Here is a 15,388-nt window from a genome sequence, read left to right on the forward strand (position 1 = left end):
GGAGAAGCTGCGCGGGCAGGCCGCTTACCTTCCTCCCTCAGCAGCTCTGTCTTCATGCAGCAGTCCTGCTTCGTCTCCCCCTTCACCGGAACGGCCTGCTGAAGACAGACACGGTCAGCACACTCCCTGCTCTGAGGAGCCCCCCAAACCAAGTTCCTACGCAGTGGCTGGACAGCTGGCTCCTCCAGGACCTCCCTGTGTTCTGGAGATGGTGCTTTAGTAAGAAGAATATACTCGTGCACCACTTACACAGTTAGACATCTCCACCGTGTTAGCTGTTACAGAAATGTTAAAAATTATTTTAAAGTGCATTCTGCTGCTGACAAAAACCCACCTAGGTATTTCAGGCCCTGGTTGGCTCAGTGGTAGAGCGTCGGCCTGGCGTGCAGAAGTCCCAGGTTCGATTCCCGGCCAGGGCACACAGGAGAAGCGCCCATCTGCTTCTCCACCCCTCCCCCTCGCCTTCCTCTCTGTCTCTCTCTTCCCCTCCCGCAGCTGAGACTCCATTGGAGCAGAGATGGCCCGGGTGCTGAGGATGGCTCCTTGGCCTCTGCACCAGGCGCTAGAGTGGCTCTGGTCGCAACAGAGCGAAGCCCCAGGAGGGGCAGAGCATCGCCCCCTGGTGGGCGGAGCGTCACCCCCTGGTGGACGTGCCGGGTGGATCCCGGTCGGGCGCATGCGGGAGTCTGTCTGACTGTCTCTCTCCGTTTCCAGCTTCAGAAAATACAAAAAAAAAAAAAACCCACCTAGGTATTTCAAATGCCCAACAACCTATAAAAGAGTTACAGAAACGGATAAATGAAGCAATCCTGAATTACCAAATGTCTGGTCCACTACGCAGAGGCATGAATTATACAGGTCTCTGGACAAAAATCCTTGCCTTCAGTAATTGGCATCTGCTGGAGATGTGAGCACACACCCTCAGGCTCTGAAGCAGGTCTCCTGGTGCAGCGGTGGCCACCACGAGACACGCAGAATGAGAAGGGAGCGCTTGGCACCCCCCCCCCCGGGGAGACCAGGTGACACAGAACCCCTGATACCCCACTGAGAGCCCCAGAATCCACTGGCGTGACTCTGTCACACTTATATAACTTCTTGAATGTTTTCACCAGAAGATAGGACAAAATGGTCTCAGAACGTTCTCACTGAACCTCCAGCTCCCCACCAATTCCTTCAACACCAAGTGCTGCTCCAAGAGCAACAGCCTGCCTGTCCCCCTGGGCCAGGCGCGCACCTCAAGGACAGGCCTCCTTCCTCAGTGCTTCCACAACACTTCCACGGCAGCCTTTCTGGACAGAACTGACTTCCTCACCAGGCACACAGGCCTGAAAGGGCATGCTCAGCCCTGCTCCCTCCTACCCTGGAGCTCCTCAGACGGCCCCACTCATAGTTCTGAGTGTGCGCAGAGGACCTGGGAACCCTGAGAGGACGTGGCTCTTTGAGACACACAGCCCAGGGTAGCCCGCCTCCTCCAGGCCAGTTACCTTTCAGCCACACCCCCCAACTCTCTCTACCTGCTGTCCCCAGATCACAAAGCAACAGTGGTCACCAGGGAGTTCCCACCCACCGCAGCCACTCAAGACTGCTGAAGACAGCACAGACTGCTGCATCTCACAGCACGCCTGGCCAGTCATGACCACAAAGCTAGGGTTAGAGGGGCAACTTATACCCTCTACTGGAACACATCTAGAAAACTTAGCTCGAAGGGGTCATTCTATTGCTTTTCCTAGTCACATGTCACAAAGTCAAAGGTTTCCAGCAAAGTCTAAAGAGAACAACGCTCCACTCCCTTTGCATCTGTCCTGGACGAATCAAAGCAAAGTGTGTCCTTCCTACCTTCCAGTAAGAATAGTGACCGCCTCAGCAAGCTACTCTGCCAAAGTGGTCTTTGTGTCCCTGCACGTCCCCGCAGTGACCGGAGGGAAAGAGAGCCAGCCTCCTCTAGAGCAGGCTGTGCAATCCCATTCATTGGGGTCAGCTACCACAGAGGCCAAAGGAAAACCTAAGAGGAGAAAGCCTCATATTGCGAGGTTCTTTCAGTCCAGAAAGCCTGCTCTTAGACGACATGAACTACTAAAGCCTAACTGTACTTGGCTCCATTTCCCAGAGACACCACAAGGCCACCGCCTGGACACGAGTGTCCTCCCACCCATGCACTCTGACCACCACACACAGTATGTACGACTACAGGAAACTCTCAGCGCCACTGTGAGGCTCTAACTACAAAGAGCATCCTTGTTGAAGAGGGTAAAATGAAAATCCTCAAAAGTAGCAAGAAATTTTAAAACTGCTTTCAGGTTCTCTCATCTTCAACGCGGTGCACTGGGCCCACAGGCATCCCCACTGGCAATCGCAGGGACAGGCCAGCCACGGGGAGGGGCAGACAGATACAAGCTGCAGGACAGTCCTCCATAAAATGCGACAGCCAGACACCAGAATGGCCTGGCAGAGACCTCAAACCCGGCTGTGCTTGCAGAGCCAGCTGGACACTGACCTCGCGCCTGAGAGCTGCCGGGTGTGGGACAGCGTGGAGGAGGCCGGGGCCGAGGCTGTCTTCTGGCCCTGGCTGCGGCCAGACCTTTTTCTGGAACTCACTCAAGTCCTAAACTCCTACTCCAGCACCAACATCAAGAAGGTTAACTCTAACTACTACACTCATCTTCAGCTGCAAAGAATTTGAGCCAGACTTGACTAGGAAGGCGTGGCTGCAAACAGCTGGGGGGGGGGGGGGGGCGAAGTTGTCCCCAAAGTATTTCTATCCGACCCCCCCCCCATGTTCTGGTGCCAGGTCTGCTTTTCCGTATCATCTCCCTGGGCTGTGAAGATACCCACAATGGCAAGAGTAAGAAAAAGGAAAAATTACTGTACATTTATCTGCATGGTCAGTGCTGCTTGTTAAAACTAATTTATCTTTGTAAGTCCACAAGTGACCCTGCACTCTTGTTTCGGAGCCAGGAGACTGGACAGGAGAGCCGATCCCCCAGCAGAGCAGGGCTGCTCACTGAGCTCTCCGCTGAATCCTCCACCAGGCCACGCCATGGACACGAGCAGACAAGAAGGACCTTCTCTCCCCAAGGGCAAGATGTTTCCTTCTAGTCAAAGCCAGACACCGCGTTCTGAGCCGCCAGGTGCTGCTCTCGGACACGGGCCAGAGGCGGTGCTGTCCCTGGAGAAGTGCTGCACGCACCACACCCTGAGCCAGCGCTCAGACACCAGACCGTCTCCAGGCCAGGAAACATCTGAGACAGAGAGTACTCTCTGTCCACCCTCTAATTTTAAACTATTCTCAACGCACCAATTCACTAGCTAATTATCAAAAGGGCTGGAGAGAAAGAATGAACCCTTTCAATATCTGGTAGATTTCCTTTTCCCTCTTTTGTCTTTTTGTTTTTTCCCTTGGCAGAAAAAAGACTTAGTTCCTAAATTTGGAAAATACAATTAATATCCAAAGTTGGCCCAGAATTTACATTTAAGGGATTTTGCAATATCAGAACAAACTCTCTTTCCATCTGCTCCTTAACCCTTTCCTGGCCTCTCTCCTGCCGCTGCCTGGCCTTGTCCTCGCCACAACAGTGGAGACTTCTCTGCTTTCCCAGGGACAGCTGACGAGCATGTCCCCATCCTCACATCCCGCTGGTCACATGAGGCTGACACCTCTCAGGAAAGGTGGCTATGCACTCCTTCACCTTTACTGGACGGGCCACTACAGCTGCCTGGCCCAAGACTAGCCAACATCAGCTCCATGGAGTAGGAGGCCAGGGCACTGACGTTAGCACAGCACACCCTGAGGAGCCCAGACCATAGCGAAGATCACTTGGGGACGTCCAGTCAGCAGCCACATGTAACCGCCACCCCTATCAGAGCTGAGTGAGGAGCCTGCTGGGGACCCAAGGCCAGGGCTCGTTGTCTTCCAGCCGAGGCCCCCACTCCCAGGCCAGGAAAGCCATGCCCTCTGCCCTTGACTTGCCAGCCCCACGAGGCAGCCAACCAGCACCGCTGTTGTCCGGCACAGATTATCCGGGGACAGTGGCCACAGACAATGAAACAGTGATCTTCTCCATCCAGTGCCTCAGGGGTGGCACAAACATGGCCCAGCCAGGTGCTCAGTCCCCACCGAGTGAGCAACTTACCCATGCGGGCTTCCCTGCTGCCTGGCCACCCGGGCCATGTGGCCAAGCTTATACTGTCCCAGAACCTGATCTCCCAAAAAATGTACCAGGCGCCATGGAACCCAGGAAAGCGTGACCCCACACCGAGTCCCATGCTTCTCTGAATGAAGCCATTCTACAGGCTGCCTCTCACACCTGAGGGGAAAGAAAATAAACCCAGCCATGATGGGAACAGGCTCTGAGGTAGGACCAAGTGTCAGCTAGAGCAGGGTGGCCCATTCACTGACTTTGAGTCTGACGTCCTCAATGTGGAGACAGGCACACACGTCTCCTGCTGCCACTAACAGGCTGATTTTCTAGTTTACACATCAGTCTCTTCTCAATTTGGATAGCTCCACTGCCTCAACCTCGTTTACTGACAAAACCTGCTCCCGCCCGGCTCTCACACAGCAGCGCCTGGGAGCAGGGTCTCCATGGAACTGCGCAGCTGGATGGGGTGGCACCACTGGGTGCTACCAAACACCCAGCCCAACTCAGCCCAGAGACACACGCTCCTCCACAGGCTGGACACAGGCGGACGTGTGCTCCTCCCCAAGCCTCCTCTGAGCCAGCTGGGATGGAAGCGCCCGGACTCCGTGAGAAATCGGAACGCCGCACCAGCAGAGGCACCGAGCAGGAACAGGGGGGCTACGAGGACACTGGGGTCAGCTGGGCGCCTCCCCCGGCCCAGGCTCATGCAGGCCTGCGCACCAGCTGTGCCAGCTTGTCTCACAATGACCCAGCACCCCATCACCTTACAAAAACAGGGTAATTCAGTCCCACTCCAAAGAGAGCTCTCACGTCCTCAGTGGCAATGAACTCTGGCAACATGGAAACGGGGGGGGGGGGGGCTTTCAGTGAAGATGGTGGACAGGTAACACTGCTCACCTCCTCCCACAACTGCATCAAAATCACACTACAACACCGAGCAGCCACCCTGAGGACCATCTGAAGAGCAGCAGGGCAGAGGTCCTGTGACAGATGTCCAGAGGAAGCCCCAGAGACTGAGAATCTGCCACGGTCTCCCGTGCCGTCCCCAGGAAACCGCAGCACTGTCACAGGCCCGCCTACCTGGGGAACCTACTCTCCCACGTCACAGAGCTGGCGTGACTCTGATCACAGCCACAAGTCAACGTGTTTACTGAAAACTATGAGTGTGTCTGCAAACACAGGCGCCCCTCAGCACGCTGTCGTTTGCTGTACTCAGGTCCCCAACATGCAAAGTAGAGGGCAGCGTGGCTCACAACACACACGCTCTAGAAAGACGAGTGCCAGCCGTTGCAACACGGTGCACACCAGCTGCCAGCACCTCCCAGAGTCAGAAGACACAGCAGCGGACAGAATGTTCAAACAACAGACCACATATACAGGGTGGGCCCTGCTGGGATCCTGATGGGACCAACCAACCGAAACATGACACTCTGACAAATTGGAGGGAAAGTTAAAAATGGTTAGATGATACCGAGAAATTTCTGTAAACTATATATTAGGTGTGAAAATGACACCAGTTGTGTTTAAAAAGTCTGTCTTTTTGAAAGATACAAGCTCAGAGTTCAGAGGTGAAAACTTCACTCCATCTACAGCACAACTCAAGATACCTCAGCGAGAGGAAAGAAAGAAGACAGGGCCTTGTGACAATCTTGACAGTTATCATGTGAATGTAAGCTGTCTACTTTTACGTTTGATAGACATTTAAATACTTCATAAAATTCTCATGAAAAACTAGACCTTAGCCCTGACCAGTTGGCTCAGCAGTAGAGCAACGGCCCAACGTGTGGAAGTCCTAGGTCTGATTCCCAGTCAAAGCACACAGGAGAGGTGCCCATCTGCTTCTCTACCCCTCCTTCTTCCCTTTCTCACTCTTTCTCTCTCTCTCTTCTCCTCCTGCAACCAAGGCTCAAATAGTTCAAGCAAGCAGACGCCAGGCGCTGAGGATGGCTCCACGGCCTTGCCTCAGGTGCTGAAATAGCTTGATTGACATGCAATGGAGCAGTGGCCCCAAATGGGCAGAGCATCACCCTGTTAGGAGGCTTGCCGGGTGGATCCCAATTGGGGCGCATGTGGGAGTCAGTCTCTCTGCTTTCCCTCCTCTCACTTAATAAAAAAAAAAAAGATCTTACAGAAAATATCTGATTCAAAGAAAATTCGCCACCAGCACCCCTGGGGGCCAGCGCTAGCTGTTGGTAAGCATGAGCCCCAGCATGCTTGGCCGCTGCACACGGCACGGTGTTACACACGGTACGGTGTTACACACGGCACGGTGTTGCACACGGCACGGTGTTACACACGGCACGGTGTTGCACACGGCACGGTGTTACACACGGCACGATGTTATACACAGCATGATGTTACACGCGGTATGACAGAGGCCGATGTCAGCACACGGTCGAATCCCATCTCCACTATTCGCAGCTGTGGGACTGGCTCACCTGACTTCTCACTGCCCCACGTTCCTCTTGAATGAACTGGAGCCACTGTACAAACTCCTCAGGGCACTGGAAGGAGGCTGTCGAGGGCTCCAAAGTGTGCACGACTCAGAGTGAGTACCCCACAGGTCTCAGCTATCGTTACTGTTCAACTCATTCAGTACATAGACCACAGAGATATTTTTAACAACTGCCACCGGCCAGACATGAACTGTGCCGTGTGGCCAGCCCCACGTGCCCACGCCAGACGCAGCGGGGCTGCACTGAGCACCTCCTCCCACCACTTCCATGACAGCAACAGCTGCTCACTTTTTTTTTTTTTTTTTAGCTGCTCCCTTTTTTAAAAGCCTGTTACTGCCTGACCAGGCAGTGGCGCAGTGGATAGAGCAGGGGTAGGAAACCTATGGCTCGCGAGCCAGATGTGGCTCTTTTGATGGCTGCATCTGGCTTGCAGACAAATCTTTAATAAAAAAAATAATAACATTAAAAATATAAAACATTCTGGCCCTGGCCGGTTGGCTCAGCAGTGGAGCGTCGGCCTGGCGTGCGGGGACCCGAGTTCAATTCCCGGCCGGGGCACGTAGGAGAGGCGCCCATTTGCTTCTCCACCCTCCCTCCTTCCTCTGTCTCTCTCTTCCCCTCCCACAGCCAAGGCTCCATTGGAGCGGGGGTGGCTCGGGCACTGGGGATGGCTCCTTGGTCTCTGCCCCAGGCGCTAGAGTGGCTCTGGTCGCGGCAGAGCGACGCCCTGGAGGGGCAGAGCATTGCCCCCTGGTGGGCAGAGCATCGCCCCTGGTGGGCGTGCCGGGTGGATCCTGGTCGGGCGCATGCGGGAGTCTGTCTGACTGGCTCTCCCCTTTCCAGCTTCAGGGGAAAAAAAAAAAAAAAAAAAAAAATATATATATATATATATATATATATATATTTATATATATAACATTCTCATGTATTTACAATCCATTCATTTCCTACCACTCATGTTCATGGTTGTGGGTGGCTGGAGCCAATCACAGCTGTTCTCCAGGACAACACCAAATTTTTATTGGATAATACATAACATACATGGGTCGTTGTGAGGTCAGGAAGTAAACTTCCCTCCTTTTAATCAAGTAGTCAGCTAGCTAATTGAAGAAACCCTTATGACGAAGAAGATGGCTAAAAGAAAAAAGATGAGTATTGTACTTTTCAGTAGGAATGGACAGAGGAATTCGCCTTTGTGGAGAGAGCAGGTTCTGCAGTGTGTCTAATATGCAATGATAAAATTGCATCGATGAAATGGTCAAATATAAAGCGGCACTTCAACACACCATACTACACTTGCATAGAAATATCCAGCGGGGGACAGCAGGAAGAAAGCATGTCAAGAGCTACTGTGCAGAGTGCAAGCTAGTCAGCAGCAACTCCATGTTTGGACCCAACAAGGTGACTGGAATTCGGCTAGCTTTGCTGGTGCTTTAGCAATTGTGAGAAACAGAAAGCCATTCACAGATGGGGAGTATGCCAAAACATTCATGCTTAATGTTGCCAATGAACTTTTTGATGACTTTTCAGATAAAGACAAGATAATCAAACAAATAAAAGACATGCCTCTGTTGCAAGAACTGTTTACGATCGTACCATCATGATGGCAAATCAAATTGAGGCAACACAAGTGAAGGACATAAATGCAGCACCATTCTTTTCTCTCACTTTGGATGAGTCAACAGACATAAGCCATTTATCCCAGTTCAGTGTGATTGCAAGGTATGCTGTCGGTGACACACTACGTGAGGAAAGTCTTGCTGTTTTGCCTATGAAAGAGACAACAAGAGGGGAGGATTTATTCAAGTCTCTCACTGAGTTCACTAAAGAAAAAATCTACCAATGGATAAACTTATTTTGGTGTGTACTGATAGTGCTCCATGCATGGTGGGGAAAAAGAGGATTCGTAGCGCTTCTTCGTGAACATGAAAAGAGACCCATCCTAAGTTTTCACTGCATCCTACATCAGGAGGCGCTTTGTGCTCAGATGTGTGGCGAGCAGGTTGGTGAGGTGATGTCGCTGGTCATTCGGGTGGTCAACTTTATTGTTGCCCAAGCTTTAAATGATCACCAGTTTAAAACACTGCTGGATGAAGTTGGGAATAATTATCCTGGTCTGCTTCTGCACAGCAATGTGTGTTGGTTGTCAAGAGGGAAGGTGCTCAGCCGTTTCGTGGCTTGTCTGAGCAAAATCCAGACTTTTCTTGAAATGAAAAACGTCGAGCATCCTGAGTTAGCTAATACTGAGTGGCTCCTGAAGTTTTACTATCTCATGGACATGACTGAACATCTGAACCAGCTCAATATGAAAATGCAAGGCGTTGGAAATACAGTCTTATCCCTTCCACAAGCAGTATTTGCATTTGAAAACAAGCTGGAACTCTTCATCACTGACAATGAAACAGGTCGTTTACTACACTTTGAAAAACTGGGAGAGTTTAAAGATGCATGCACAGCAAGTGACCCTGTTCAACATCTTAATCTCCAGCAGCTAGTGGGCTTCACATGTAATCTCTTGCAGTCATTCAAAGTGCACTTTGGAGAATTTCGTGAGCGCACTCGTCTTTTTAAGTTCATCGCTCATCCACATGAGTGTGCAGTGGACGACGCTGACCTGAGTTACATCCCCGGTGTCTCCGTCAGAGATTTTGAGCTACAAGCTGCTGACCTGAAGGCCTCAGACATGTGGGTGAATAAGTTCAAGTCACTGAATGAAGATTTGGAAAGACTTGCACGACAGCAAGCAGAGCTGGTGAGCAAACACAAGTGGAGAGAAATGTAAAAACTTCAACCTGTGGACCAGCTGATTGTCAAAACTTGGAACACACTTCCCGTCACATACCACACACTGCAGAGTGTGAGTATTGCTATACTGACAGAGTTTGGCTCTATGTATGCATGTGAGCAGTCTTTCTTACATCTAAAGAATGTTAAGACAACCTATGATCATGTTTAATAGATGGAAGTCTCAACACCTGCATGACGCTTAACCTCACCACGTATCAACCAGTCTATAAAGCCATCAGCAAAACCATGCAGTACTAGAAGTCGCATTAATGGTAAGAAGTACTTTATTCATCATTGGTTATCAACAGCATAACAACGTTATTAAAAAGAATTCAGAGACTTATTGTACTTTAAAAGTGTTGGTCTTATATAAAATGCACACATTTACTTGTATTTAGTGTTAAACATACTGTATGGCTCTCACGGAATTACATTTTAAAATATGTGGCATTCATGGCTCTCTCAGCCAAAAAGGTTCCTGACCCCTGGGAGAGAGCGTCAGACTGGGTTGTGGAGGACCCAGGTTCAAGAACCAGAGGTCGCCAGCTTCAGCATGGGCTCATCTGCTATGAGCAAAGCTCACCAGCTTTAGCCCAAGGTCGCTGGCTTGAGCAAGGGGTCACTCGGTCTGCTGTAGCCACACACCCCCCCCCCCCCCGTCAAGGCACATACGAGAAATCAATCAATGAACAACAACTAAGGAGCCGCAATGAAGAATTGATGTTCTCCCTTCCTGTCTGTCTGTCCCTATCTGTCCCTCTCTCTGACTCTGTCTCTACCACACACAAAGTCTGTTTCTGCCATGCTGAGCACCTCTGCTGGACCATCCCTGAAAGGATGGACAGTCCAGAGCACCTCCTCTGGCCAGACCCATCCACCCCGACTCAAACCTGGGACTTTCTTAAGGCCCTCCATGAGTGTGCACACACCACACCCCTGGCCACACACGTCCACTCCCTCACCAGCTCCTCCCCAGTGCCCATGGCCTCACTTGACTGGAGACCCAAGCATCACCTTCCCTTGTCCAGCACCCTCCCTTGTCAGGGAACACACCAAGTGAATGCACAGAGTGACCTGACTCTTTTCCAGCGTGAAAGACACTTAGGTCTGAAAGAAGTGTTTTCTCACTTTTCTTACATGTAGTGTAAGAACTCCTTTCCAAAGTAAAAAAGTTGATTGAAAAAATCATTTAATAATGGAAAGCCCTCAGAAACCCCCAGAGGCACACATAAATACTTTATGAAAAGCCAATAGGGGGCCCTTCCCCATGATGCTTTGACACTTCGAGCAATAGTATCAGCCTGGTGTTTTTCACGATTCTCATTTCATGCCAGTTCCAATTCTTCCAGAGTTCAGCCCGCCTTCTCATTAGTTCTGCCTATTTTGCATTTCAATAGAATCAGCAAATTCCAGCAAGTTTTTAGTAAATGGTGCTCCGTGTACATCTCACAGGAAGAGAACAGTTTTAAAGCTCCTGTATTAAGAAGCAAGGGAACAAAACCCACCAGAGCCAAGGAAGCAAAGAGCTGTGGTCCAGCGAGGGAGGACAGGGCAGTTGCGTGGCACCAGCAAGGCAAGCCTCACGCCCACTAGATGGCTGTTATCAAAAGGACGGACCATGACAGTGTGGGGGAGGCAGTGCTGAAACTGAACCCTCGTGCAAAATGCTGCAGCCACTGTGGAAAATCCTTTGGTAGTGTCTCAAAAAGTTAAACAAAACACTACCAAATGATCCAGCAATTCCACTAGGTAAACACCCCAAGTAACTGAAAAGGAGGCACTCAAACAGATAATTACAAATGCTCACAGCAGCCTCATGCAAAGCAGTCAGAAGATGGAGAAAACTCATGTCCACCAGCAGGCGAACAGGTAAAGAAAATGTGGTTCATACTGACAGTGGGATATTATTCAGCTGGAAAAAGGAATGAATTTCTGACACAGGCTACATGGATGAACCTTGAGAACATGCTGAGATAAGCCAGACACAAATTTCTGAATTTTACTTCTATGAGGCAGACAAGCAGGGAAGCAGGCAGGCAGGCAAATTCATAGAGCTGGATGGGGAAAAGGAGTCATTGCTCAACAGGCAGAATATGTGCTAGGGGTGGGAATGTTCTAGAAACAGACAGTGATGATGGTCGTCCAACACTGTGAATGTACTTAATGCCACCAAGAAGTATGCTTACAGTGATCAAAATGGTAAAAATTTATGTTTATTTTATGACAAAAAAGTAAAATAGAGGGGAAAGAGACAGGTGCGACATCACACCGTGTAGATGAAAATCAGGCACTGCTTCAATGAAATCAATGCAATCAGAAAGGACTATTCTGAAAGAGATGTGTAACAATAAAATCAGAAAATAATCTTTTGTGTAATTAAAAAGGCACATAGCATAATAGTGCTAGTAGCTCAACATCATATAAATATGTTTTTGAAAGACACATTAATTTCCTCATGTTGATGGCTATACTATGTTCAGTAAGAGTGTCTTTGTTCCCTGGATGGTGGCACAGTGGATAGAGCGTAACCCTGGAGCACTGAGGTCGCCAGTTTAATCCTGGGACACCGGCTCAGGCCTCCAGCTCAATCCTGGGGTCACCAATCCTGGGGTCACCAGCTTAATCCCAAAAGTTCCAGTTGAAGCCCTGGTGAAGGGAAGTATGAGAAACAATTGATGGTGAAACTAAGTAGAACAAGTGGAGGCCTTTTCTCCTCTCTTTCAAAAAAAAAGAGTGTAGGCCCTGGCCGGTTGGCTCAGTGGTAGAGCGTCGGCCTGGCGTGCGGAAGTCCCGGGTTCGATTCCCGGCCAGGGCACACAGGAGAAGCGCCCATCTGCTTCTCCACCCCACCACCACCACCACCACCACCGCCTCCTTCCTCTCTCTCTCTTCCCCTCCTGTAGCCGAGGCTCCATTGGAGCAAAGATGGCCCAGGCGCTGGGGATGGCTCCTTGGCCTCTGCCCCAGGCACTAGAGTGGCTCTGGTCACAGCAGAGCGACGCCCCGGAGGGGCAGAGCATCGCCCCCTGGTGGGCGTGCCAGGATCCCGGTCGGGCGCATGCGGGAGTCTGTCTGACTATCTCTCCCTGCTTCCAGCTTCGGAGGAATGCAAAAAAAAAAAAAGAGTGTCTTTGTGGCCCTGACTGGGTGGCTCATTGGACGAGGTTGTGGATTCAATCACCCCGTCAGGGTATGTAGGAGAGGCAATGAGTGCACAATTAAATGGAGAACTGAGTGGAGCAATGAGTTAATATTCTCTCTCTCTCTCTCTTCTTTCCTCTTTCTCAAATCAACCGAAACATTTTAAAAGTGTGTATTTGTAGGAAATATACTGACATATTTAGGAGTAATGGGCATCCCAGAGGCAACTTAATCTCAAATCAACCACACACAAAAAAAAACTTTCATCAAACTTGCCTCTTGCCTGACCAGGAGGAGGTAGGTGGTGCAGTGAATAGTGTCAGACTGGGACGAAGAAGACCTAGGTTCAAAACCCTGAGGTTGCCGGCTTGAGCATGGGCTCACCAGCTTGAGTGCGGGATCTCTGACTTGAGCATGAGATCATAGACATGACCCCATGGTCGCTGGCTTGAGCCCAAAGGTCACTGCCTTGAAGCCCAAGGTTGCTGGCTTGAGCAAGGGGTCACTCGCTCTGTTTTAGATGCCCCCCCAACCCATCCCCCCCATCAAGGCACATATGAGAAAGCAATCAATGAATAACTAAGGAGCCACAATGAAAAATTGATGGTTCTCATCTTTCTCCCTTCCTGTTTGTCCCTATCTCTGCCACACACAAAAGAAAGCCTACATCATTTCTGTTGTTTGATAGTACTTTCAAAAAGAAAACATTTTCTTTTTTTTTTTTTTTTTTTCTTTTTCATTTTTCTGAAGCTGGAAACAGGGAGAGACAGTCAGACAGACTCCCGCATGCGCCCGACCGGGATCCACCCGGCACACCCACCAGGGGCGGTGCTCTGCCCCCCAGGGGGCGATGCTCTGCCCATCCTGGGCGTCGCCATATTGCGACCAGAGCCACTCTAGCGCCTGAGGCAGAGGCCACAGAGCCATGCCCAGCGCCCGGGCCATCTTTGCTCCAATGGAGCCTTGGCTGCGGGAGGGGAAGAGAGAGACAGAGAGGAAAGCGCGGCGGAGGGGTGGAGAAGCAAATGGGCGCTTCTCCTATGTGCCCTGGCCGGGAATCGAACCCGGGTCCTCCGCACGCTAGGCCGACGCTCTACCGCTGAGCCAACCGGCCAGGGCTGAAAACATTTTCATAAACAGAAAAACAAAACACATATAGAAAAATGCTGTGTGTTTTTGGAAGGATGTCCTCCAAACTTATCCTGATAGAAGCTATGGGCAGAGTGGGAGAGGATGAGAGAGAAACAAGTAGGATAGATCCTGCCTGAACAGGATTCAATTTTCAAAAGAAAAATTCATTGATTACTCTATATATTTTTTTAATTTATACAGAAAACTGGGAAAAATTGAAAAGTGAAAATTACCCATAAGTCACCTACTTTAACATTTGTGTATAACCTTCCAAACATTTTTCTGTATGAATATATTCATATAACTGACAAGACTATATATAAATGGGATACTACACAGACTGTTAAGTAACAGTCTGAATCTATTTCATCAAAGTAGAAGCTGCAGACACCCCATGTGGAAACACACAGCATCTACTGTGAGCTACGTCGCCACACGCAGGACCCCAATGTGCGGCTAGGTGCTAACAGGTTAATATTACTCAACTCTAGAATGAAGAAACAAATAACTACAAATCAATTTTAAAAAAAACCAAAAAACAAAAAACAAAAATGGTCAGAAGAATTAAACAGGCATTCCCAAATGGCCCAAAGGCATATTCAATCCCATCATAATTACTGATTGGGACAAAAAGGAAACACTTCCCAGCTTATTCTGAGATAAAGGTGTTACACAGAAGACCAAGCAAGTCAAAGGTACATAAGAAAACTACAGAATGCAAGGCTGGCTTAACATCTAAAAATCAAAGTAATAAATATTAGTAGAACATAAGATAGCCTGACTTGTGGTGGTGTAGTGGATAAAGTGTCAAGGTCACAGGTTCAAAACCTGGGCTTACCTAGTCAGGGCACATATGAGAAGCAACTGTAACAAATTCATGCTTCCTGCTCCTCCCCCCCCCTTCTCTTTCTCTCTCTCTCTCTCTTTCTTAAAGCAATATATAAAATCTTTAAAAATAAAATAGAACATAGGACAAAAAACACAATGATAATTTCAACAGATGAGAAAAAAGCATTAAGATTCTTTTGTAATAAAAACTTTCACCCTGATAAAGAACATCTATGAAAAATGCTCAATGCTTCCCCTCCAATGTTGGGAACCAGTCAGGGGAACCTACTTGCTGCTCCATTCAAACACTGAATCAAACAAGGGGGTCCAGCCAGTGCCAAGAGTGGGGGTTGTCAAAACAACTAAGAAAAAATGAGAGTTACCCACAATCCCACACCTCAGTATATCCCTTACAGGCTTTTATACTAAGGGATTTCATAACACACTGGATTTTCATCTATTTTCTCAACCGGGTAATGAAGATATCTACATTCCTTTTTTTTTTTTTTCTTCTGAAGCTGGAAACGGGGAGAGACAGCCAGACAGACTCCCGTATGCACCCGACCGGGATACACCTGGCACGCCCACCAGGGGCGACGCTCTGCCCACCAGGGGGCAATGCTCTGCCCCTCCAGGGCGTCGCTCTGCCCGGACCAGAGCCACTCTAGTGCCTGAGGCAGAGGCCAAGGAGCCATTCCCAGCTCCCGGGCCATCCTTGCTCCAATGGAGCCTTGGCTGCGGGAGGGGAAGAGAGAGACAGAGAGGAAGGAGGGGTGAGGGTGGAAAAGCAAATGGGCGCTTCTCCTATGTGCCCTGGCCGAGAATCGAACCCGGGTCCCCCGCACGCCAGGCCGACGCTCTACCGCTGAGCCAACCGGCCAGGGCCTCTACAATACTTTTAAGAAA

General features: G+C 49.8%; 1 protein-coding gene across 9 annotated transcripts in view; it reads right to left on the bottom strand.

The window, feature by feature from the left end:
- The window catches only part of EHMT1 (euchromatic histone lysine methyltransferase 1), a 146,877-nt gene that overhangs the window by 81,555 nt on the left and 49,934 nt on the right, over positions 1-15,388 (bottom strand). For 7 of the 9 annotated variants that reach the window (XM_066366556.1, XM_066366554.1, XM_066366558.1 and 4 more), the window contains exon 2: positions 29-95. In XM_066366556.1, coding sequence (XP_066222653.1) covers positions 29-95 — 67 coding nt within the window. Of the gene's footprint in view, positions 1-28; positions 99-15,388 lie in introns of all 9 variants that reach the window. The other 2 variants (XM_066366555.1, XM_066366553.1) reach the window with 1 other exon arrangement.

This window comes from Saccopteryx leptura, chromosome 2 (genome assembly GCF_036850995.1).
Source record: "Saccopteryx leptura isolate mSacLep1 chromosome 2, mSacLep1_pri_phased_curated, whole genome shotgun sequence".
Taxonomy (NCBI): Eukaryota; Metazoa; Chordata; class Mammalia; order Chiroptera; family Emballonuridae; genus Saccopteryx; species Saccopteryx leptura.